We start from the raw sequence: 25,964 nt of genomic DNA on the forward strand, positions 1-25,964 counted from the left end.
GGTGCCAGGCTCGGAGGGGTAAGGCAGGTCCTGGAAGGGGGGGGACAGGTAAAGGTGCCAGGCTCGGAGGGGAAGGCAGGTCCTGGAAGGGGGGTAGGTAAAGGTGCCAGGCTCGGAGGGGTAAGGCAGGTCCTGGAAGGGGGGGGGCAGGTAAAGGTGCCAGGCTCGGAGGGGAAGGCAGGTCCTGGAAGGGGGGTAGGTAAAGGTGCCAGGCTCGGAGGGGTAAGGCAGGTCCTGGAAGGGGGGGGACAGGTAAAGGTGCCAGGCTCGGAGGGGAAGGCAGGTCCTGGAAGGGGGGGGACAGGTAAAGGTGCCAGGCTCGGAGGGGAAGGCAGGTCCTGGAAGGGGGGTAGGTAAAGGTGCCAGGCTCGGAGGGGTAAGGCAGGTCCTGGAAGGGGGGGGGCAGGTAAAGGTGCCAGGCTCGGAGGGGTAAGGCAGGTCCTGGAAGGGGGGGGACAGGTAAAGGTGCCAGGCTCGGAGGGGAAGGCAGGTCCTGGAAGGGGGGTAGGTAAAGGTGCCAGGCTCGGAGGGGTAAGGCAGGTCCTGGAAGGGGGGGGCAGGTAAAGGTGCCAGGCTCGGAGGGGAAGGCAGGTCCTGGAAGGGGGGGGACAGGTAAAGGTGCCAGGCTTGGAGGGGTAAGGCAGGTCCTGGAAGGGGGGGGCAGGTAAAGGTGCCAGGCTCGGAGGGGTAAGGGGCCCTGGTGGGGGGGCCAGGCCCTGGGGGAGGCGCGTACCGGGCCGGCAGGGGAGGTGCCGGGCCGCGCAACGCCCAGCGGGGGGAGGAGGGACGCTCCCTCCCCTAAGCTGGCGGCGGCGGCGGCCGGGCCTGCCCCCAGGAGGCTCCGGGCCGGCCAGCTCCGCCCCGCGCAGGACCGGACGGGAGGCGGCAGCGAAGATGGCGGCGGCGGCGGCGGGGGCCGGGCAGGCGGGCCCGGACCGGGAGCTGGACGAGCTGCTGGAGAGTAAGGGGCTGGGGAGCGGCCCCGGGGCTCTCTGGCGGGGGAAGGGGAGGATCCTAGCCCCGGGGGGGGGGGGGGGTTAGATGGGGGGGCGAAGGGCTCGGGATGTAAGATCAGATGGGGGGTCAGGCCTGGTGTGGGGCTGATCGGTGGGGGGGCTTCCATCACGTGGGGATCCCTGTGGCAGGACAGGGCTGTATCTAGCAGGGCCTCGGTCTTGAGACACCCCGTCACTTGTATTCTCGGCCAGCAGGGCCCCAGGGGCTCCACCCCTCTGGCAGCGTTTGAGGGAGCTGCTGGTAGAGGTGCAGGTGGGGCTGGGGTGGCTCTCCTGTCAGGCCCTTGATTGCCCGGCAGGTTACTAGGGGGCTGGGATTTCAGGGGTGCTGCGGGCTGCGCCCTGCCTCCCTCCAGGGGGCTCTGAGTGACCAGCAGCTGAGAGGGCCCATCTACTAAAACATTCAAAGTTGAGATCCAAGTGCTTGAGACCCAGTGAATGTGGGGTGGAGACCTGCCAAACTGTGGTAAATAAACATAATCTTGGACATAACGTGGGCTGTATGATGATGGTGTGAATGGGGGCCTCTAAAAGCTGCTGGGTTAGGAAGCATTATTATTTCTGAGTGCTATCGGAGCGTGGCATTCATCTGAAATAGGCGTTCTCAGCCGACTAGGACACACTGTTCACAACAGCTGGTCTTTGACCCTCTTGGCTTGAGGCTGTCAGGTTGACCTTGGTCCGTATTTGAGTTTGGGGGACTTAAAGGGAGATTCATTGGGTGTCGGGTGACTCTCTTGTCAGTTATCCAGGACCCAGTGCAAGGGTGGCAGGTGCTGGTCAGAGGGCTATGTCCTCTGGAAGAGAGGTGAAAGTTACCAGCCATGTGTGTTTGTTTTGGGCTGCCTGGCCACTAACTCTGTTGGGGATGAATTGCTGCTTAGGTGATCACCCTGCACAAATTTCCCTGCAGCTTTATTTAGATACAACATACTTTGTCCCTCATTTGTCCTACATTTACTTACATGGCTGTTAAACAGCCACCATGCTTCACCCCGGCATTTCAGTGGATGAACTGATTTCTGTTGTAGGCATGGGTGCGGGTGGCTTGCTTTATATTGCCCTAGGGCCCAGAGACTAACCAACCTGAGCTCCGTTGTGCTAGATGCTGTATATAAAACATGGCAGACTCCACCCCACAAAGCTTATAACCTAAAAGCCAAGGCATAAAGCAGGGAACCTTTTTTGGGGAACCTTTTTTGGGTCGGGGACCACTGACCCCCAGAAAAATCAGTCAGAGGCAAAGTGAAAAGCAAAGTCAGAAACCCCTGACTGAGAAGGAGAAAGACATTCTCCACATTCCCCATGCACACCAGAGCCTAAAGGGGCCCAGGCTAGTAGATTTTGTGTGCTCCGGCCCTGTTAAGAGTAGGCTCAGCACCTACTATGTCCCAATGCTGAGCATCGGGGGCCAGAACTAGGCAAGCTGGGGGCTGGATCTAGGCAAGGGCCCACAGGCCTGAGGTTCCCCACCCCTGGCATAAAGCGTGGATGAAACAAACAATTTGTGGTGGGGAAAGAAGGTAACAAATAATAAGATGTGGGTAATTTTTAGCCAGGAGCAGAATCTGTGAATCCTTAAAGGGACACTGTCACACTAAGGAAAAGTACTACAAAGTTTTCTCAACTATGTCATAACATCTCGGATCACTAACACTGAATGAATGCTAAGAATGTTGAGCCCAGTTTTGCACAGCCTTAGTGTTTTGTGGCTTTATGCATAGCCATTCTTCCACTGAGTAAGAAGTCAGTGGTGCAGCTAAACTTGCTTTCAGGGGTGGTGCCAATCTCCTAATTCTTTGTGCTCCTTGTTGGTAAAGGTTGGACTTCCCTGGTCCAGCACCCTCAGAACTGGACTGGTCCTGCATGAGGGAATTTGCAAGACTTGGGGAGGTTCCCTGCCACTGCCCCCCAACCCACTGCTGGCTCAGGTTACGGCCCCGGCCGGTCACCCTACCACTGGCCCTGGGCAGGCTGCCTGCCGGGCTGCCGCAGCCCCATAACCCCTGCCGGGCTGCCGCAGCCCCATAACCCCTGCCGGGCTGCCGCAGCCCCATAACCCCTGCCGGGCTGCCGCAGCCCCAGCCCTCCTGCCGGATTGCTACGATGTGGCGATACTGGCTCCTCTACCGGGCTGCTGTGTTGCTACACCGTAGCTCCTCAGGTAGGCTGCTGCTGCCTCAACCTTGGCTCCTCTGCCAGGCTATTGGGTTGCCACAGTCCCCCCTCACTTGCCAGGCTGCTGCCAGCCCCACTGGGCTCCCAGGGCTCCCAGCTGCTAGCTGTCCTGCTGCCCAGCTCCCAGCCACTGGGGCTCTCTGGCCCTGGGATCATCCTTGGCCCTCAAGGGATACCATCCGGCTTGTTTGAATATTGATGCAATCTAGCCAAGTGCTCTTCTGGTTCACAGCGAGTTTTTGACCAGTTTTCTTTGAGATTTTTCTGGTGCCAGCCTTGTGCTGCACAGCTTGGTTCTCATAGAAATAATTTTAATTGAATTTTAAACATTTCATTAGCTCTTTATATTAATTTTGAAACAATCTTTCAGGCCATCGAAACCTGCAGCTAAATTTAACCCGATTGAGTCCCTTTAACTGTCCCTCACCTAGGTGTCTTGTGTCAGTTCATCAACGTGAGCCCTGGAGGGAGGGGGAACTTGCCCCACAAAGCTGGATCTTCAGGGATCACGGCTATGCCGCCATGCTGCGTGTACATAAATTAAAGTACCACGCATAGGCTGAGAACTGGAGGGTCCTCTCCCTCTGCCCTTCTCTCCTGCAACGTTAGAATTGGAATGATCATGCTGGGAGGACAGTGGCTGGCAAATCCATGAACTACCTGAGGCCTCATGAGGTGTGGAGACAACATTTGGGAGCGAGCCTCCAAACCTGGACCAACAGACTCCGGCTATCTGGACTCTAGTGCTCAAAGCGGTATCTGTGCAGCTGTTTTTAGAGCATTAGCATGAGTACTGCTAGGCCAAGATCATCAAAGGAGAGGCTGGAAAGCTGGCTACAAAATGCTGGGTTGACAGACCTGTAGGCTTCTGAGATGCTCATGGTGCATTTTCTCCTTATCACCAGGTACATGACTTCCCTTGGATTGGCTGTCGTGGCTTCCTGGTGGGCTTGGTGTAACCTCTTTTGTCTCCATCTCCTGTGGGGCCTGCATGGTTCTACCCACTCAAGCGAACACTCTCTGCTTCTGTTTTTAAGGTGCACTTGGTGATTTTGAGAAGACCAAGCCAGTCCTGCCACCGCCCCCTGCTGCTGGAGCTGGGGAAGTCTGCAGCTCTGAGATGTCGCCTGGTGATGCAACCCAAGTACGAAAAGTCCACCTGCGTGCAGGGCAGAGGGGGTTTGAGGAGCAGTTTTCCTTGCTTTACAGATCTGGTAGAGTTCCTTGCTCTTGTAGGCTGGGCTCTTGTTTGAGGATTCTTGGCCTGCTCCCCATCAAGCCTTCCTCCCCAATGTGGTGGCCTGTCAGGGTTGTGGCTTTAACTGCTGAGGGAAGTAGAGGGGCTTGGTCACATGCATCACCCCAGTCGATTGGCCAGAATGTTCTTGCCACCTGTCTCCAGAATGAGGTGCCGGAAGCCACGTGGCAGGGCTGTTTGGGTCCAGCCCTCTGCCTCCGGAATTCATGCTTCCTGTAGCTTGGTCAAGATCCACAGTGGTACCTGAGCTGGACTGAACAAATGCAGTATTGGAAAGGTGCTCCTAGTGGGTGGAGGTGGTGGGGAATGGGCTAGTCTGGGACCACAGGTCACTGTTTCTGATTATTGTAACTTACCCAGATGCGGCTATAGCGGGGGCCTATAGCTTTGAAGGCATTTTAATGACTGGAGCTGGGTCTATTTCTGGCTTAGTGCCTGACTTGCTGCATGAGCCCAGACAAGTCATGTGCCCCCAGGTGTAAACTTCCCTGCCCATAAAAACATCCAAATCTCTCCCCAGCCAGAACACTTTGGAGGATTTGAAGGCTTTGGTGCATTTTGTTTTTCGAGTCTTTGCTTTTGCTGTGTCTTTGTGTTCCCCATTTCTGGGAGCAGAGCAGCAATTGCACAGGAACTTGTTCTCTGGGGACTCTCAGCTCCGTGTCACCACCTTAGCAAGCTTGGATCAGCACTGGAATTGGCCAGTGGTTCTTCCTGGATTTTGGTTCTAGCCAGTTTCCTAAGGAACACCCACATCCCCAAGTTATGAATCGGTTACGGACCAAACACTTGGCCGTAACTCGAAATGTTCGTAAGTTGGATTCCATTGAGTTACATTGTGACTATGCTGTTCGTAAGCACAGGTCGCATTCGTAACTCGGGGACCGCCTTTACAACTGCTTAACGGGAGGTTTGGTCGTAAATGCGAACGGTTGTAAATCGACCGTTGATGACTTGGGGACCGGCTGTATCTGCATTGCATATCCCCTGCCTGTCAGTACTGATGGGAAGACTTTGTTCTGAGTGGGGCTCAGAGCTCTGTGACACCCTGGTTTGCTTGTTTCCTTCCAGCACTCCCTCTTTGCCTCCCAGGAAAAGTTCTTCCAGGACCTGTTTGACAGTGAGCTGGCGTCGCAGGCCACGGCGGAGTTTGAGAAGGCCATGAAGGAGCTGGCTGAGGAAGAGCCCCACCTGGTAGAGCAGTTTCAGAAGCTGTCTGAGGCAGCGGGCAGAGTTGGTGAGGAGCAGATGTGGCGCTGTTACTCTTGGCATGGCATTGATTCCATAGGCACTGACTCCCAGAGTGCTCCAGGGCTGGAGCACCCATGGAAAAAAACCAAACAGTGGGTTCTCAGCACCCACTGGTAGGTCCCACCAATCAGCTCCTTCCCCTATCCCCAGGGCGTCCTGCCTGCCAATGGGCCTTGCTGATCAGGTCCAGTGTTTGTTTCCAGCAGTGGTTGGGATCAGCTGTATCAGAGGAAGGTACAAGAAACCCAGCAATGATGGAACATCCTGTCCCAGGAACAGTGAACTCCTGAGCTCAATAGGCAGTGGTTGGCTTGTGCAGGTGGTTAACAGCCCTTGCAAAATGTTTTAATATTTGCTAGTCTAACTGGATAAGCTCAAAAACCCCTTAAAACAACAAGGGTCCTGCAGCACCTTAAAGACTAACCAAAAATATAGTTAGATGGCATTGTGAGCTGTCTCACATCCACTTCTTCAGAGGATAAAATATGCACATTACTCACATAAAGTCTTATACTCTTTGATTCTTCCTAAGCTCCTGTCCTCAGTGATAGCCTGTGGAACTCAAAGCCACCAAGTATTCATGGCTCACATGGAAAAAGTTTCTTTTGATCAGTTTTGGATTTGCCAGCTGTCAGTTTCATGAACTATGTAACCCAGCCCCATGATTTCTGTGAGTGAGAAGATCCCCTCTTTAAGTAGCTGCTTTCAGATGTCTCCTTTCATTGTGCGGACTCAGATTACTTAAGCATGCAATGAGGAATCTCTTTGAAACTGACGCTGAAGGTGTGTTTCTAATCCCATCTCCTGATCACGAATAGCACCAGGCGTGCAAGCTATTAAAATGGAGCATTAAATAAACCAAACCACCGTCACTTCCCTTAGTGATGTTGGCTGGCTGTCATGGCAGAGAGGGCCAGGAATAATTGTCATAGAAATCATGCAGTCATGGCAGAAGATACTTAGATGCACTTGGTTCACATGGAAGCCTTATGGAGCTGCTAAAAGCTTAGGGGAAAGCTACACTAGACAGCTTTTGCCCCTTTAATTTGGCTAGGTCTACACTAGAATCACTTTGCTGGTGCAGCTATGCTAGCATCACTCTACTGGCAAAGTGCTCCTAGCATGGATGCTACTTTTCCTGGCAAACCTGTGCTTTTGATGCTGTAGCTTATTCCACTAGCAGCATGCTTTTCCAGGAGCAGCCCGAGGCCGGATGCAGCAGCTGGCGCCCCAGGCGGAAGGTGTGATCGCGCCCCCGTCTGCAGGGCTGTCAATGGCCATGACGTAATCATCGGGCACCCGGGCCAGCGGCGCCCTAGGCAACTGGCTAGTTTGCCTAGGCTCACGGGCCACCCCTGCTTTTACCACACAGCTGTACCTACCTAGATGCTTTTACCCACACTGCTACATGGGTCACGAGAGAGACAGACAGACAGACAGACACGCACACGCGCACACACACACACAGACACGCACACGCGCGCGCACACACACACACACACACACACACACACACCCCCAGATGCAGTTATAACGTTTCAAGTGTCTATACCAGTACAACTTATTCCAGTTCTGGAAGCAAAATCAGCTGTCCTTGTATAAGAAGCCTTTGTGTAGGTATAATGGAGTCACACTGGGGTTGTAGTGGTGTAACTGGAAGGGTAAAAAATCACCCCCCAACCAACACTGTTCTCCTAGTAAAAAAGTCCCAGAGGAGTAGCCATGTTAGTCTGTAACTTTAAAATCAATGAGAAATCCTGTGGCGCCTTAGAGACTAACAAGTGTATTAGGTCATGAGCTGTCCTGGGTAAGACTCGCTTTATCAGATGAGTTGGAGTAAAAATTACAGAATCCAAGGTGTGTATAAACAGCAAAAGCAGTTACCTGCCAATTGTAGGACCCATGTTAATGAAGCTAATTAAGTCAGGATAGATGTGCCTCATTCACAGTATTTGATGTAGAGATGGGAATAGCAAAGATGGGGAAATTGTCTTTGTAGTGTGTTAGCCAGGTAAGAACTTTGTTCAAGCCAAAGTTGATCGTATTGAATTTGTAAATGAACTCCAGTTCAGCTGTCTCCCTCTGTAATCGGGTGATAAAGTTCTTTTGTTGAAGGATGGCAACTTTTAAATCCATTATTGAATATCCAGGGAGGTTAAAATGTTCCTTGAATTCTGTAATTTCCACTCCAAGTCCTCTGATGAAGTGGATTTTACCAACAAATGCTCATGAGCTAATACATTTCGGTTAGTCTCTAAGGCTACATCCAGAGGTATCCCGCAAAAACCCTGCCGTGTCCAAGGAACGCGTTTGCTCTTCTGCTTTTTTTTGCGGAAGAGCAAACAAGTTCTTTCGGGGAGCCCTGTATATCTCGTTTCACGAGGCATAAGGGCTCCGCCAAAAGAGGAGGCTTTTCGGGGCCAAATGATGGAAAAGCCTCTTCCTCCCCCCCCCCCCCCGAAAAAAAAGGCAGAAAAAGCTACACAAAGCAAAGAGCGCATTTTGCGTAGTTTTTTCCCCACAAACACTACAGTCTAGACCTAGCCTAAGGTGCCACAGGACTGCTCGTTGTTCTACTGGTGTAACTTTTCTAGTGTAGACAAACCCTTACAAGAGAGCAAAAAAACCCACTTGAGGAAAATCTTGTCTTTGAGCAAAGCTTCTTTTTACATCTGGGCTGTGGGCTCAGGTGCTGAGATGCATGGGCTGCTGGGGAGTTTGGGTTTCCTCTGACCCATTCCTGGTCCCTGACCCATTCCTGTTTCACATTGCTAATCCAAGGGTGGAAGAGAATTTACATAGAGGTGGGCATGGTGTCCACAGCATCAAGAAGCCTCTTGCCAGTAATTATCGGGGGCTCAAGGCTCCAACTCACTCCAGGCATGCAAGGAAAGCAGAGTTTGCCTTGCAGATCTGAGGGCATAGGGCTTTGCCCTCATTTCCATGGAGCAGCAAACATCTGCTCAGCAAGACACCCTACAGCTGCTCTGCACCATCCTAAGAATCTGGAGGGCAGAGTTCTCCCATGTCTGCCTTGGTCTGTGACCTGGGTAAGTTGTGTCCTCTCTCTGTGCCTGCAGAGTTAGGTGAGATAATCCTGAGGCACCTTGATGGGAGCACCCTGAGATCTGTGGATTTAGAAGAGCAGCAGACACATCGTAGTGTTGTTATGGAGTAGCCCAGGTCCACAGTCCCATCCCTGCTGTTGGAAATGCTGTTTGTCGCTTACATAGCTGGGATGGTGTTCTGAGCCTCTGTTTGTCAGAGGGTGGGAATGGGTGACGGGAGGGATCACTTGATGATTCCCAGTTCTATTCACTCCCTCTGAGGCCCCTGGCATTGGCCACTGTTGGAAGAAAGGATCCTGGGCTAGATGGACCTTTGGGCTGACCCAGTGTGGTCATTCTTATGTTCATAGAAGTGCCAGTAACTTAGGGTGTGTCTAGACTACAGGGGTTTGTCGACGAAAGTCCACTTTTGTCGACAAAACTATACCTGCATCTACACCGCCACTGAGTTCTGTCGACAGAACGTTGACAGAACTCAGCAGTTTTGTCAGCGGCTGTAAACCTCGTTCTACGAGGAATAACGCCTTTTGTTGACAGTTCTGTCGACAGAAGGCGTTATTGCATTTACATTGTCCTTTGCGTCTACGCTGTCATGTCGACAAAGCGGCTTGCTTTGTCGACAGAACTGGATGTCGTCTAGACACTCTTTGTCGACAGAAGTTTTGTCGACAGTATCTGTTGACAAAACTTCTGTCGACAAAAACCTGTAGTCTAGACGTACCCTTAAAGCCATAATGTAACCTGCTTAATAACACGGCTATTTGCCTGATCTATCATCTCGCCCTTGGTCTCTGCAGGAAGTGACACGACGTCCCAACAAGAGTTCACCTCCTGTCTGAAAGAGACGCTCAGCGGCTTGGCCAAGAATGCCAACGACTTGCAGGTAAAGCATCCGCTCAGGCATTTTCTGAGGTTCCCAGAGCCTCTGCCCATTCTGACCCAATCCAGGTGAGGTGACTCTGACTTCTCTGGGGCTGAGATCCGGAAGGGAAATAGCTTGAAAGATGCCAGAGGAGGAAGCAGCAGGTTGCATAGGTGTTTGGGGGCATGACAGTCTGGCTTCTGCATCATGGGAGACCATCCGCTTGTAGTGATGGTGGCACAGTAGGGGGCGCTTCTCCTTCCACCAGAGACCTTCTCTGCCTATTCTTTCTGGCCCCCATGATGTGGTGGATGCAAATCTCATTTGCGGGGTTTGGTTTCCCTCCCCAGAACTCCAACATGTCGGAGGAAGAGCTGGCGAAAGCCATGGAAGGCCTGGGCCTAGAAGAGGGCGACAGTGAGGGGAATATCTTGCCCATCATGCAAAGCATCATGCAGAATCTCCTGTCCAAGGATGTCCTCTACCCCTCCCTCAAAGAGATCACGGAAAAAGTAAGCGGCTTGGAGCTGGCGGAGTGGTGCAATCCTCCCCCGGCCTCGAGGGTCACCGTATCCCCATGTCCTTTGCTCCTAGTACCCAGAGTGGCTGCGCAGCCACCGTGACACCCTGCCTGAAGAGCAGTTCGAGAAGTACCAGGAGCAGCACAGCATCATGGGTAAAATCTGCCAGCAGTTTGAGGCTGAGCAGGCTACGGACAGTGACGCTGAGCAGAAAGCTCGCTTCGAAATGGTATTGGATCTCATGCAGCAGGTGAGCAGCTGTGTTCTGGTAGAACGCACCTCTGGGGGTCTGCACGCCCTGTCCAGCCATGGGCTCTGCTGAGGGGTCTCAGTCCTGCCATGTCATTATGGATGGTGGCTCTCGAGAGCATCAGTCCGCTAGGAACCAGACTAGGAGCCTGGACTCGCATCACTCAGGCCACAGAAATACAAGCCAGCTCACTCCTGACCTCTGCTGGGCCTGAGGGGTGAGATTTTTCCTGAGCCATCCCCTCGCCAGAGCTGAGCTCTGCAGCTAGACACAGTTGCATGGAACAACTCCCCTTAATGCTGTTATCTCTCTTCCAGCTCCAGGACCTGGGCCACCCTCCCAAGGAGCTGGCCGGAGAATCGGTGAGTACTCCTCCTATAGATGCTGCCTGATCCCAGCCCTGGGCTCTGCACCCTTATCTCCCACTGCAGCTGAGTGAGAGTTCAGGGCTTCTGCATCTGGAGGTGGGCCCTAGTCTCAGCCATTCAGGGGGATGGTAGAGCTGTGAGGTGGTCCAGGACCTGGTCTCTAGCTTCTCCCCCATTCTTCTTTCTATTGGCTAGTACAGGGGTGGCCAACCAGTTAGACACTAAGAGCCAAAAGAGCTGTGGATAGTGGTGCAAGGAGCCACAGGTCCCTCCCCCAGAGCCAGGCAACCCTAGCCCCTCCTCCTCCAATTCTAACCCAGTGCCCTCCCCCTCGCACCCCCAGGCCCCCTGACTCTAACCCAATGCCTCCCCCTTCTCCAGAGCCAGGCACCCCCAGCCCCTCCCACTCTAACCCAATGCCTTCCCCCAGGCTCCCTGACTCTAACCCAATGCCTCCCCCTTCCCTTAGTGCCAGGTACCCCCAGGTCCCTCCCATTCTAATCCAATGCCTGGGTCCCACCGGAGCTGCCACCACCACAGCCATGCACTTCTCCCTCTAGGCACTGGGGCACATGTACAAAGCAGGCATGCGGCTCTGAACAAGCCATAACCCTGAGAGCCACATTTCTGTGAGCAAAGAGCCGCATGCAGCTCAAGAGCCACAGGTTGGCCACCCCTGGGTTAGTATCTAGCAACAAAAGGCAGCACCCCCTAGCTACTGACTGGCCAGTGCTGAGTGTCATTGGGCTGGTGGGGACATGGAAGGGCTGACTGTCCTGATGGGATCAAGCAGTGTCTTGATGGGATACAGGAAACCTGGTGGCTGCATCTTCCCAGCAGGGACACTCCCTTGTGGCTAGAATCCAGATTCAGTTCTGTGCTCTGGTTTGACTCCTGGCTCGAACACCAATGTGCTGTGACCGTGAGCAGTCACTTCTGTGGCTCCTGTCTCCAGTGTAAAACGGGGGTGATGCTGGTCTTGAGCAAAAGGGACATGGGAGGCCTCGTTAAGGTCTGACGGGCTTTGAGCAGCAGCTACTGGGTCTGATTGACACTTCTGGGGTCATCTGCTCTACTGACCTGCAATGGCCTAATTAGCCAGGTGTGACTCCCCTTCATTTAGTGGTGTTGACTCCCACCTGGCCTGTTCCAGCCAAGGGAAAGGAGAAGATGGGTCTGCCCAGGAGAACAGTGAAACAGGATTTTGCAAGGAAAAATCTCCTAGAGCAAATCCCTTGGGAGCTGCTTGACTGTGTCCCCTACTTAGATATGTGCCTTGGGCAGCCAGGGTGACTGGCTGGGGATGGTTCAGTGGTTAGAGTACTAGGCTGTGATGTGGGAGAGCCAGGTTCAATTCCCTGCTCCACCTCTAGATCCTTTCTGTCAGCTTCAGTGAGATGCCCCACAACTATGCCTCAGTTGCTGGGAAGACAGGGATAATACTTCCCTGTCTGGTGGCTAGGGGCTTTGAGATCCACTCGTGAGCTAAGTGTTTATTATTTCTTGTTGGGATGCCATGCTGGGCCAGCACTGACCTGGGCTTGCTTCGCTGAGCTGGAAACGGCTCCAGGGGCCTAGATTGCACTCAGTGTTTGCTTTCTGCTTCTCCCTGCAGCCGGCGTATTGTTCCTGACCATACCGCTCTGCTGCCTTGCCGCCACTGTGTCTGTGCATTGGCACGCCTCTCCCAGGGCCCTGGGGCACGTCCCTTTCCAAGGCTCTGCATTATGGGGTTACGGGTGGCTGATTTAGGGCCACTGCAGAGTTTGTGGCTTGCTCCCCACACTGGGGAGAATCCATTATAGCCAAGGCTGGCCTTGCAGCTGGTGTCTGGGACACGCCGGGGGTGTATGCATGCGAGGGGTTACGAACATGGCTCCCTTGCCAGTGCTGGATCTTTGCAGTGCTCCCAGTGTCTCTGCACTGGGCATGTTGGGCCATTCTCCTGCTGTTGGTCTGGCACCCACATGGTCCCTCAGTGTCTAGTTCAGAGTGATCGCTCTGCCCTTTCCATGCCGTTGTCACTGCCAGCTGGTAGGCCCATCAGCAGCCGGTCTGCACGTGCACACTCACCACTGCCAGCGCTGGCACTAGCCCAGCGGTGGGAGAGGCCTGGAACATCCGTGGAGCAGAGGAGCCAGTGTCCGGCCCCACTGCAGCGTTCTCAAGACTCATGCTCCTGGAAAGGGCGTGCCTGCATACAAGCTGTAGGGCTTTACCTGTCCTGGTTTGATTAGCCATGTGACCCTGTAGAGCAGCCGCAGCGAGATCCACATAACAGTGCTTGTGCCCTGGAGGGAAGGGGAATAACTCTTCCAGTGGAAGGCACCTCGAGACTGGTCGTCCCCACTAGCAGCAGATCTGGTGTCACTATATTTGTAAAATCCCACACATCTGACTGGTAGCATTACTCTGGTATGAAAGGTGTCTAGACCGGGCCATCACCTGGCAGCTTGGAACCGCTCTGCTCCCCTGCTCTCTAGGGGTGTGTCTAGACTACATGCCTCCTTCGACGGAGGCATGTAGATTAGCCAGATCGGAAGAGGGAAATGAAGCCGCGATTAAAATAATCGCGGCTTCATTTAAATTTAAATGGCTGCCCCGATCTGCCGATCAGCTGTTTGTCGGCAGATCGGGGCAGTCTGGACACGACGCGCCGACAAAGAAGCCTTTCTTCATCGGCACAGGTAAGCCTCGTGAAACCAGGTTTACCTGTGCCGATGAAGAAAGGCTTCTTTGTCGGCGCATCGCGTCCAGACTGCCCCGATCTGCCGACAAACAGCTGATCGGCAGATCGGGGCAGCCATTTAAATTTAAATGAAGCCGCGATTATTTTAATCGCGGCTTCATTTCCCTCTTCCGATCTGGCTAATCTACATGCCTCCGTCGAAGGAGGCATGTAGTCTAGACACACCCTAGCTGTGCAGTGAGGCTCTCTGCTCTCCGCTTTGCTGGTCGCCTCCAGGTGCGGGAGCAATTGCTTTCCCTGCAGCCTTCCCCCTGCAGAAGTCTCTGTCCGGGACCCTTCCTGGCAGAAGAGGGCTTCTCAAGGGAGTGGGTGTGGGGAGGAAGCCAGCAGTGCACTAAACTTCTGTCAGAATCAAGGGCACACGTGCTCATCTCTCATCCTGCACAGTCTCTTCCCGCTGCCAGTGCTACCTTGGGGGCGGGGGAGGAAAAGGTGCCCCCTGTGGAGTCCCATATGTGGGGCTTAGCTCTGTTAACTGGCAGGCCCCAGCACTAACAGAGCCCAGGAGCCAAAACAGTCTGTTTGCTAGAGCAGCAGGCGCAGTGACATTTAGAAATAGCTGTGACTTCCAAAACAGCCGTGAATCAGCCCCTGGCACTTCCCCTTAACTGGGCATTACAGAGCAGCTGATGCCGGGTGGGAAAACATTCTTTCCAGGAGCTGTTCTCTGGCACAGAAATGTGCCTGCGAATCGGCTGCTCTTAACCCTTCACTGACCATGGAGCTGTAGTTTGTGGGGAAAAAGGGGGGGTGGGGAGGATTATGTTTCACAAGCCATGGCATCTTTAACCCCTTAACTGCTTATCTTCCACCTGCCTTTGCTGCCAATTGGTCTAATGCTATAGCTCTTTTCTAGGCAGCGTAAAACTCTGCAGTCTAGCACCTTTTCCCTCTCCTAGGAGAGCTGGATTTCTTTGGAAGTATAACAGGAATAAGACCCAGGAGTCCCAGTCCAGTTTCTTGCTGGCTGTAAGATCCTCCTAATCTGAGCATGGCTGAGTTGAGCCCTCCAAAACAGGGATGGTGCTCTAATCAGCTGGCTGGTGCACCACTGCCCTCTGCTGGGTTGCATGAGAACTGCTCAGTTGTGTCATAAGTACTACACTGTGGGAAGTTAATGGCGAGTCTCATTTAGCACAGGTGAAGGGGGTGATGCTTTTGCCTTGAAATCCTGAGATGTGCACCTGGGACATGCTTAGACAGGCTTTAGTTCTGAAATTACATGGATTGTCCCATCCACCCCTTGTCAGTATCTTGTCCAAAATCTGCATGAAGAAATATACATTACTTTGTCTATTGCTTGTTCTGCTCTCAAATACCTGGTGTGCTGGGGGTTCTTGGGAGAGGATTTGAGGGCAAGACTGTTTGGAAAATCCTTTTATAGTTGGTCATGCGGCTTAGCCCTTTTTTTATTGAGCCCATGCTGGGGTGTGGGCTGGGTGGGCACCAAGCATCAATAGCACAGTCTGGCCTCCAGGGTGAGGAAGCCTCTGGCTTCCCTGCAGTAGGAATCCAGGCTGCCTTAGGAGTGCGTCCCCAGGGGTCAGTACTGAATGCATCCTAGAGTTTGTTCGTATGTAAGCTTAGCATTAGCGGCTGGGCTGAGATGTGCCTGAAAAACAAAACCATAGGGTCTGTTTGGTCTGGGATTTGAGCTTTGCTCTTTGGGCCCACTGCTGCTTAGCTGTTAATTCCCCAAAGTCCTCCAAGCCTGAAAAGAGTTTGTGGAGAGCTAACTGGGGAAACAGCGACTTGGCTTTTAGTTTCCTGTTTTTTGCATAAAATCCATGGGGTTGTGTCATGTTCTGCTGTGATTGGATGGGACTTTGTTCCCTTCGCCCTTGTGTTCACATGGCTGAATCACAAACACCTTCACACTCCCAAGACTGAAACTGTCCTGCTGAGGTTTGCTTCCTTCCCCCACCCCCAGCAAGGGAGTCCTTCCCATTGAAAATGTTGACCATGCCTCATTTCTGCAGCTGCTAGTCTTGCTTCGTGGGGTGGGCGAAGGGATGCAGGAGAGGATCTCCCTAGCATTGCTCCAGAAATAACTTGGCACATGTGGATTGCAGAGGCTTGGCGTTGTACCAGGTCAGAGCTTTAACACAGCCACCAGGGTGTAGGCAGGTCCTAAAGAGGGATGTGAATGGGTAAGAAGTTAACTGATTAATCGGAAAGCATGAGACTTACTGGTTCTGGTTAAACAGTGGGGGTTGGAGCATCTGGGGGAAGTTCCTGGCCAGCTGGGGGCGGTTCCAACCCAGTTGGGATGGACTGTTCCCCCATCCCCTTTTAATCGATTAACTGGTTAAACATGATGTTTAACTGGTTAACCGATTAAATGGGATTTTACATCCCTAGTCCTAAAGGCGGCTGATAACATTGCGGGAAGGGAAATGTCACCATGTAAGAGCCCAATCCAGCCTCCTTAAGCGCTGCATTACCCAGACTGTGACACAAGGCTGCTCCTAGGGGGTGGGGTAGAGCCACTGCTCTGACTCCCCCTCCCACAGACCGTTCTGGCCTTATTTACTTGTTCCCATAGCATAAGAACTAGGGGTCACCAAGGCTATGTTTGCACTGCGGAGCTATTTCAGGATACCTCCAGTATCCCGAAATAGCTGTTCCGCGCCTTTAAAGACACCCATTATTTCAAAATATGTTTCCAAATAACAGGCGCACTATTCCAGCATCCCTTAACCCTCATTCCACAGAGGTTAAGGGATTTGTCAAAATAGCGTTTTATTTCGAAATAATCTTGAAATAAGCTTGCAGTAGCGCAAATAGTGTAACTTATTTTGAGGTAAGGGTGCTGTGTAGATTCACCCCAAATGATGTTAATAGGTAGCAGGTTTCAAACAAATGAACGAACAGGAAGTTTTGTGGAACCTTCCAACCTGTGGAACTCCTTGCCAGAGGATGTTGTGAAGACCAGGACTTTAACAGGGTTCAAAAAAGAGCTAGATAAATTCATGGAGGATAGGTCCATCAGTGGCTATTAGCCAGGCTGGACAGGGATGGTGTCCCTCGCCTCTGTTTGTCAGAAGCTGGGAATAGGTGACGGGAGGGATCACTTGATGATTGCCTGTTCTGTCCATTTCCTCTGGGGCACCTGGCATTGGCCACTGTCAGCAGACAGGATACTGGGCTAGGTAGACCTTTGGTCTGACCCAGTGTGGCTGTTCTTATGTTCTTAAAACCACTCCCGGAGCAGCCAAACTCTCCCCATCTCTGCCGGCGCAGTGAGGACGAATGGCGGCATGATGTGCTTTATTGACAGTCACGTTGGTCGCACCTCGGAGCACTTTGCAGACACAGCCTTGCAACATCCCTGCGTGGCGAGGTGGCAACGTCCCGATCTGCAGGCAGAGCTGTGTGTCATTGGCGCCCCAGACGACTCTTGGGAGAGTGCGATGTCTCTCAGGATGGCATGTTAGCAGCCCTGGTGGGGGCAGAGGCGTGTGGAGAAACACAGCAGCGGGGAAAGGGGGTGTCACTTTTGCTGCTGGATTTCTGCCAGCGAAAGGAAAGGGCCATGGAAGCGCCTTGCTGGGGACTCTGATTACCAGGCTGCAGAGCAGCGGCAGGTCTGGGAGGGGAGCCAGGCCAGGCACTGAGCTAAAAGGTCACCCCACCTGGTGCAGCGGGGAGGGGCAGTTGTCAGCTTACTCAGCTCTGCTGGAGGAGTAAGTGCAGCCTCCCTTTATGCTGCAGGAACACAAGGGGTGGGCGGGAAGCTGTTCTGCAAAGCGGGGCTCGCTCTTGCTCCATTCTGTTGTACGTTAACCCTTTACAAGGCCGTAAAACCACATGGCTACACTCTGCTCCGAGGCTGGAGAGCCTTTGCTGTTACCAAAGCCGCGCTCATGGCTGTGCTAGTGGCTTAGTGGTGCATGAGTCAAGGGAGCTGGGTTCTGTTCCTGCCTCTGTGACCTTAGACAGGTCCCTTCCTGTCTCCATGCCTCAGTTTCCCCTCCCACCCTGGGTCTATGTAAGACAATTGTAAGGGACTGTCAGTGCTGGCACAGCACCCAGCCCCCTTTCATTCAAGTAATGAGCAACTTCCGGCAGGCAGACAGGTCCGTAAAAGCCCAGTACCGATATAGGGTGGAATGCTAGTGTCATGCTGGGGTGCAAGGGATGCAGAGGAGGCATGGCTTGAGGCCATAATGATGCTTTGCTGGATAGTGTATGGGACGGGCAGCTAGGCTAACAGCCCGGCACAAGGAAGCAACCAGCTTGGATGCTCCTGGCTGGAAGCGGGGGAGCAGGATTCCTGTTCCATCAGGAATGTAACTGATGTCAACACTGAGCCGTCTTCCTGCTAGAGTGCAACCTGGGCATGGTGCTGACCTGCACCCCCGCCCCAGTCTAGCTTACGGTTGGCTGGAGGCCGATACAGACCCTTACAGCTGGTACCTAGGAAGGCTGAGGCATGAATGGGGAGCTTGTACTGCTGTTGCCCACGTCCCACCTGCTGGCTTAGAGCCTCTCCCATCCGAGTGCCCTTCGGGTTGGGCCTGGTCGCTCCTGGGTGCGTGAGTGTTACCCTCCCCTAGCATGAGGCGGAAGGAACTGGAGTCGCTGAAGCGCCATGTGCAGGAGTAGCCTTGCGCTGAGCCAGCAACAAAGCTGGGGGAAAAGCGCCAGCCTGGGAGCCAGAGCTGCTGGGTTCTAGCGTCTTGCCCGCATGCCATCTGTCCAGCACCTCCGAGCGCTCTGCTCGCAGCCAGAGGCTCCGGCCCAGAGCACCAAAGCTAGGGAGCAGGTGTTGGGGCTTCCCAAGTGCTAACTCTTTCCCTCTTCTTTCCTCAGCCACCTGGACTGAACTTTGACCTTGATGGACTCAACATGGCAGACACAGCCAGCGCTGGAGGCGACCAGTGTCGGATCATGTGATCGCCGCCTGCGGCCAACTGACCCAAAGGAAGGGGTGTGATGGGTCTAGGCGGGGGGAACAGCTCCCTGGAAATGCTGCAGTGCCCAGAGCACGCCACGTTCATTAACATGCAATTAAAAATCCAGATAGGATGAGACTTTCAGCAAGACTAACGAGATGCCAGTTGACGAGGGAGCACACCCGGCAGAGATGCCTGGAGCTCTCTGACCATGTGATTCCTCCCCAATGCCTCAGAGCTAGGAGTCCCCAAACTGGTGTTCTCATTCTATATATTTAGCCTCTGGGGGGCTGGAGTCCCATGGAGCAGCCCCAGTTGTTCGGGGGTCTCTCTTGGAGTGGGGGGCCAGTTGCTGTTTGCCTGTGTGGCTTGAAATCCAGTCCTGGGACAGGAGTAACCAGCTTGCCCTTGGCCCGAGAGCTTTTGATCCAGGCCTCTTCCTGCTGCATCTGATCCCCTGGGACTGGTGTGTGTGTGTGGTGGGGAGAAGGGTCTGCTGTAGCTGAGCTAACCCCTAGGCCGGGTTCTGCCTCCCATGCACCCAGGCTGTGAGTGACTGAGCCAGTCCTGCCTGGGGGAGAGAGTGGATGGGACCATCAAAGGACCTTGGTTGCTGTGGTGCCATTAGCAACACTCGCACACCCTTGCTGCTGCTGAAATGGGGAGCTAGGCCTGCACTGAACTCTGTTCCTTTTCTCTCACTCACTCCCCTTGGCTCTGATTTCAGCAGTCATCTAAAGGCTGGTGCCCTGCCAGTGGCCATCTCTGCTAGAGCAGCCGCTGTCTGACTCCCTGGCCAGCGGCTGAGAGTGCCTTGCACGACCCTTCCCTTAGACCCAAACTCCAGTCACCGCCCGGACCCCCATGACACTTCTGCATCCAGCTGTCTACTCCAAGCCAGTCTCCTCTGATCCCCTCTCAATAATGTGCAACCTGTGCAGGCCTCCCAGGGACTGGGGATCTGCCACGAATTTACACTACCCCTCTGGATTTGCTTTCCACTACCCTCCCACCTGCAGACCCCACGCAGTATGTGCTGGGGAGCCCCCTGAATTTCTCCAAATGCCCCCTTACAGGCAGCTGCACGGAGCCCCTTGCCATGGAAGCTCTCCCAGAATAATTTGCCACCCGCACTCAGCTGTCTCTCCTCTCCCTCCACCCAAAGTTGTAATTAACACCTGGCATTAATTAACTCAGAGCTCTCCTTGTGAGCTGCCAGAGTGCCAGGTGGAGACTGAGCATTCTAGGGGAACGGTTCCACTTTGCCCTGGCTAAGCTTAGGAATGCTGATCCCTTTGGAGCGGCTTGTGAAAACCCTGCTGGCTGCTTCCAGATCCTGTTGGGGTGCTGCTGCCCCTCCCCTGCCGGGTGCCTCCTTGGACCTGGGCTTCCTGTCTGGAGCTGGGGCAGAAGCGATCGCCAAGGCAACACTGGCAGTTACCAACTCTGGGTTGTGAATTTCCCCTCTCCCCTGTTGGCAGAACCTGATTGTACACAATGGGCTGTCTAACTTCCCCAAATAAAGGTGGTGGCAATCTCCTCGGCCATCTTCGGTCCTCCGTGTCTGTCTCATGGGCTGGAGGTTGGGAGTGGGGGGGAGGAAATATGCTGTCTGGGGAAATGAAGGGGGAAGGAATAGAGCACAGAGGCCCGAGGGGAGAAGGTGCAAGCACATCAGCCCTTCCTGCTATCCCCCTTCCTGGAATCTCCCTAGCGAATTGTACAGAGCAGTGCAGCCAGGCTCACCCCTGGCAATCCCTGCCCAGGGCAGTGATATGTGGGGCTCCTGTAGGGACACCTAAGGACACCCTGGGGAGGGGAATGTTTCTGAGATTGCTAATCTGGCAGCAAGGCTATTTAATCCATCTGTGCAGAGGTAGTACCATGTGGCTGGAGAGAAGTTGATGTGCCTGTATTTAAGGTGAGTGGGGTGAGATCAACCCAAGTACAGACCTGTAAGACTATTTTTCTTGATTCTTTTACCGATCTTTTCCTGTTATTTACTGGCTTTTTCTCAGCTTCTCAACTTTTTTCTCTACTTTTCCTAGATTTTTTTCTTGATTTGATTTGATTCTTTCCCTCATTTTTTCCCAACATTTTTCGCAATGTTTTTCCAACTATTTTTCTCAGTTCTTTTAACGACCTTTTCCTGATTATTTACTGTCTTTTTCCCACCTTTCTTCTCGACATGTAAGCCTGACCTCAGTAGCAGGGAAGGCTGTAGAACAAATTGAAAAGTGGAGGTAATGCAACAAGAGTTTATCAAAGGGAGATGAAGCCAAACTAACCTAGTTGCTGCCTTTTGAGAAAATAAGGGTTTCGTTTTTAGACAAGCGCACTGAAGAAGATCTAAAACACTTGGCCTTCAGTAAAACATTTGTCTGGGTACCAGCTGGGAATCTGTTAGTTAAATCAGGGACGATGGGTTGTGCTAAAAGTAGAATTATTGGAGGTTACTAATGGAGTTCCTCAAGGAGTGCTCTTGGGCCAGTCTCAATATTTTTATTAATGGCTTTAGCACAAAAAGTAGGCGTGTGCTGATGAAACAAAGTTGGGAGGTATCCTCAATGCAGAGGGAGACTGAAATATCATGCAGGAAGATCTGGATTACCTTGAAGCCAAGAGTGGCAGAAATGGGATGAAATTCAATAGCGCAAAGGCATGCAGTTAGTCTAATAAGGTTTCTACTACCAGCTGAAGCCTCATCAGTAGGACGCTATGGAGGAGGAGGAGCAAATCCTGTGTGTGTTTGTTGATCACAGGATGACTGTGATCCAGCAATGCGATGCAATCCTAGGGCGTATATTGGCCAAAGTGGACAGTCTGTACGGGAAAGAATGAAGGGACACAAATCAGATATCCGAAAAGATAAACACACAGAAACCTGTTGGGGAACATTTTAACTTGCCCGAGTGCTCATTAATGGATCTCAAAGTCACTGTACTGTTTCAGGGCAAGTCCACAAGCCAAATACACAGGGATGCCTTGGAACTTAACTTCATTTATAGGTTTGATTCCTAGTACAAAGCTATGAATAAAAATATCAGCTGGATGGCCCGCTACATTCCACCTCCTAATGACATAAACAAACCAAACAATGGGTACTCAAGAACAATTTGCAACGCCTCCATCAGCTTCATGTAGCATGGAGACTCTGTCTCTTTCCCTTTTTTTCCTTCTCTCCCCCCACCCGTTGCCTATTTATTTTGACAGTGGACCTTTAATAACTCCATTCATCTGAAGAAGTGGCTTGTGCCCACGAAAGCTCATGATACCATCGACATGTCTGGTTAGTCTTTAAGGTGCTGCAAGACCATTTGTTGCTTTTTAAGTTTTTTAATTTACTGTGTTTGTCAACAGGACCTTAGTTTAAAATTTGCTTAAAAATATTTCATGATTGTGTTGCTGAAGATTTTAAAAGAGAACTTAGAGATTATCACATCTCTAAAAAATTATCATCCCTTGGAGCTGCCACTGGGAATAGGGGCACCAGTTTAATAGTATTGCATGGGGCCCCATAAATCCTAAAGACATCCCTGACTGGACAGAAAAAATGCTATGGAATCTCTTTTTGGTCACATTATTGACTCCTACATACGTGTCAAACATGAGGTAGACTTGGACATAGGTCCAGGAGTTTCTCTGTAGCCTCATAATGGTGTGTTCAGCCCCAAAACTCGGTAGGTGTTAGGTTTCTAGTTTGCTAAGAGCTCGTAACTAAGGCATGCCCTCTGTGATTGCTACATGAAAGGCCTCTGCTGGCATAAAGTACCATGGTGTTAGTAGCTGCTGGCTTGCACGGAGCATGCAAGATGTGCATTAGGACATCTACTGTAGAGCTACGTCTAGACTGGCATGATTTTCCGCAAATGCTTTTAACGGAAAAGTTTTTCCGTTGAAAGCATTTGTGGAAAAGAGCGTCTAGATTGGCACGGACGCTTTTGCGCAAAAGCACTTTTTGCAGAAAAGTGTCCGTGCCCATCTAGACGCGGTTTTGCACAAGAAAGCCCCGATCACCATTTTCGCCATCGGGGCTTTTTTGCGCAAAACACTTTTTAGCTGTCTACATTGGCCCTCTTGTGCAAATACATTTGCGCAAGAGGGCTTTTTCCCCAAACGGGAGTAGCATAGTATTTGCGCAAGAACACTGACTATCTTACATTAGATCGTCAGTGTTCTTGCGCAAATTCAAGCGGCCAGTGTAGACAGCTCCCCTGGTCGCACTGCTCTGGCTTTTTAAAGCCTGCTTGCCTAGGTCAGGCCTGCCCCCTTCTGAGTCACACAGGGGAAGGCTGAGCCTGAGGCTAATCAGAGGCAATCAAGGGAACAATGGCAGGCTCTCAGTCCCAACTGCCACAGAAGCTGAAACTGAAACTGCTAGCACTCACCTGGAATCAGACTCTCAATTCACACCACTTCAAACTGTAAAATTCAAACAGTCAGGCACAGGCACACACTCACACCACAGCTTGTACTCTCACCGGGTAGCCTCTTCGGCGGTGGGGTCGCTTTGCTCTCCCTCTTCAACTCCCCTGTCTGCAGTCCCCTGTCCGCTTACATGAGATCGTCAGTGTTCTTGCGCAAATTCAAGCGGCCAGTGTAGACAGCTGGCAAGTTTTTCCGCAAAAGCAGCTGCTTTTACGGAAAAACTTGCCAGTCTAGACACAGCCTATCTGTTTGACCAAGAACTCCTCCTAAAGAGTAAGAGCTAGGACCACCATGTGGTATACAGCCACCTCTTATAACTCAGCATTGGTGCAATACACAGGGAAACTGAGGCACACAGTATTCATGCAAAACAGTAAGATTCACATAGGCTCCTGTACAACATAGGAAAGGAAAATCCCCATTTGTTCACACAAGCCTTCAATCAAATCTAATCACAAGGCATGTTTTTGTACCACCAATTCCTATTTTTGACAATACTAACACAGGGGAGCCAGATGAGTGCCAGCTGTGTGTGTGTTGGTGTTTGGCTAAGAGATGGAGCCTTGAGTTGAGCTGTCCCCGGCTCTGTCAGCATCATGCGCATTGCAACTCTTTCCCCATCATACACAAAACTGGTGAGCAATGCCACCGAAGCGCATTTTTGCTGATGATGGCAAATCAATTTGAAGCACTCCTTCCATTAGAGTAATCATACCATTAAAAAAATGAAGCGGGTATCGTGTTCTGAACATTAACTGGTAACACAATACTCTCAGGAGAAGACCGCAATTTAGCTGTGGGAGGGCAGCAAGTTGGTTTGACATGCCTGCATTAAGGTATAATTTAGAAAACCCTTCGTTTTTAAACATTTTTTTCTGAGATATATTTGCATAATTGCTCTAGGTTTGTCATGTTTGGCGCTACCATGTTCCTGGGAGAAAGGGCGCTGAAGGATCCCTGCCTCGACCCATTTCCAGTGACGGCATTATCAAAGTTTCCCCTAACCTGAGACCCTGGAGCTTAGAACGGGGCAGGGTGGACAGTGAGCCCTAGTCTACACTAGGGAGTTATTTTGAAATAACTCCCCTTATTTCGAAATAACAAGCAGAGCATCCACACTACTAAGCCCGTTATTTTGAAATAACTCCTGCTTTCCTTGGGGAATAAGCTTATTTCAAAATAGTTATTTTGGAAGTTATTTCAAATTTAGTTATTTCAGAATAATTTCCTAGTGTAGACATGGCCTGAGTGACAGAAGGGGAGACCAAGAAAACTATGATTCAGTAGATTTTTACAAATCAGCCGACATTTCCTCCCCCTTCCTATTGCTCACTTGCCCATGGAATTACATGTGCTCCCATGCCACTGGTCAGAGCCTTAGATTTCAAACAAAAGATTCTAGCAACACAGCCCCATTTCCCCCTGATGCTCTGGGGCGTTCACTGGCTTTGTGCAGCAGTAGCGTGACTGGCCTGCACCACTTCCTGAAAAGGGGCTGTTTGCCAGGTTTGGACTGTGCCAGACTTGTGGAAACTGAGAGACTCACCAGCTCTGCCTGGCCTCTTCTGCTGCAAGAGTGACACTTTTCCATCAGGGCTGACTAGGGTCGCTGTCCAATCACACAAATCCAAACACCCCTGCCCTGCCCCTTCCTCTAGGCTCCGCCCCTTCCTCTAGGCTCCGCCCCACTCACGCTATTGCTCGCTCTCCCCCACCCTCATTGGGCTGTGGCAGGAGGTTGGGGTGTAGGAGGGGGTGCAGGCTCTGGGAGGGACTTTGGGTGCGGGAGCTCAGGGCTGGGACAGGGAATTGGGGTGCAGGCGCTGGGAAGGAGTTTGGATGAGGAAGAAGAACGTTCAGGGATGGGGCAGAGGGTCAGGGTGCAGGCACTGGGAGGGAGTTTGGATGAGGAAGCATGTTCCGGGCTGGAACAGGGCTTGGGGTGCAGGAAAGGATTGGTGGTGTGGGCTCCAGCCAGGTGGTGCTAACCTCCGGCAACTCCCAGTGGGTGGCACAGTGGAGTTAAGATATGTTCCCTACCTGCCTTGGCCCCACACTGCTCCTGAAAGCATTCAGCTCGTCCCTGTGGCCCCTGGGGGGTATGGATCTTCATACACTGCCCTCCCCTATAGGCACTGCCCCCATGGCTTCCACTGGCCAGTTTCCTATTCCCGGCCAATGGGAGCTGCAGAATCAGTGCTCACGGCAGGAGCAGTGTGCACAGTCCCCTGCTCTCCACCCTCCAGGTGGCAGGGATGTGCCAGCTGCTTCTGGGAGCTGCAAGGGGCCAGAGCAGACAGGGAGCCTGCCTTAGCCCCACCGTGCCACCTGACTTTTAGCGGATGAAAATCTCCTTGCTGATTGGCTGCAGTGGCCTCTAAGAAGTAGAGCCTGATTTCGGGAGACTTCTGGCGAAACCAGGAAAGTCGGCAGCCCCGGTGCTGAGCTTTGTGGTAGAGCAGCACGAGCCAGTCAGTGAGGTTACTGCAGGGTGCAGGGGATGGGATGAGCTGGGTTCCACAACCTGAGAATCCAAGCCCGCACAGAGGGCAGCAGGTGCCTCGCTCCCCCCCCCCCCCCCCCGCCTTGCTCTCTCTTCCCTCTGTTTGGCAGAGCTAATAAGCCTCATACCCTGCTCAAGAGGGAGGGAATTAACTCACAACACAAATGACTGGAAATCACTTTTAGGAAAAGAACCGAGTGGTGAATCTCACAAATGTCTTTAGGTGCCAAAATCCTGGCTGGATTTTCAGAGCAGCTGAGAAGGTTCCTTGTGAATTCGAACTAGCAAGTCCACATTGAGTGGACTCTGAACAGGGCTTAAGGATGGCCGGAAGCAGTGCCGGCAGGGCATCAGAGGAGGACTTAGAGCATGGAGATGCTGTCTCAGGCTAGCCGAGGGCTGCGCTTAAAGGGTCCCGACCCCCACCCCGGACACACAGTTCTAAGGGGTGCCCCGCTTGCAAAGAAGTTCTGGCTTGGAGTGCCCTGAGTGCCCACACTGGGCACATCACACCACTCGGCCATCAGCCCGGCTGCACTTGCCGCAGGCTGCCATCTGGGGAGAGGGAGTAATTGGGGGGCTGCAGGAGAGCTTCCACCCCCAGAAGCCCGCAG

At 52.5% G+C, this 25,964-nt stretch overlaps 1 protein-coding gene across 2 annotated transcripts; it reads left to right on the top strand.

The window, feature by feature from the left end:
- Positions 1–786: 786 nt before the first annotated feature.
- Positions 787–19,958, top strand: PEX19 (peroxisomal biogenesis factor 19). 2 transcript variants are annotated; one of them, XM_075906936.2, is made up of 8 exons: positions 787–961; positions 4,232–4,338; positions 5,545–5,689; positions 9,569–9,654; positions 9,984–10,145; positions 10,228–10,404; positions 10,722–10,766; positions 18,337–19,958. In XM_075906936.2, exons 1-8 carry the CDS (start codon positions 895–897, stop codon positions 18,418–18,420), a joined length of 873 nt encoding a protein of 290 aa, XP_075763051.2. In that variant the 5' UTR covers positions 787–894; the 3' UTR covers positions 18,421–19,958. The 2 variants fall into 2 exon arrangements, with proteins under 2 accessions (XP_075763051.2, XP_075763050.2); XM_075906935.2 differs by having other exon boundaries at positions 794–961; positions 5,524–5,689.
- Positions 19,959–25,964: the final 6,006 nt, after the last annotated feature.

Source organism: Pelodiscus sinensis, chromosome 22, assembly GCF_052426305.1.
Source record: "Pelodiscus sinensis isolate ZL-2025 chromosome 22, ASM5242630v1, whole genome shotgun sequence".
Taxonomy (NCBI): domain Eukaryota; kingdom Metazoa; phylum Chordata; order Testudines; family Trionychidae; genus Pelodiscus; species Pelodiscus sinensis.

Excerpts from the sequence above, each read along its gene's own strand:
- PEX19 (XM_075906935.2), top strand. The coding sequence starts at position 895 with ATGGCGGCGGCGGCGGCGGGGGCCGGGCAGGCGGGCCCGGACCGGGAG. Across the intron at positions 962-4,231 it reads GCTGGACGAGCTGCTGGAGA|GTGCACTTGGTGATTTTGAG; the intron begins GTAAGGGGCTGG and ends TCTGTTTTTAAG. Across the intron at positions 9,655-9,983 it reads AGAATGCCAACGACTTGCAG|AACTCCAACATGTCGGAGGA; the intron begins GTAAAGCATCCG and ends TTCCCTCCCCAG.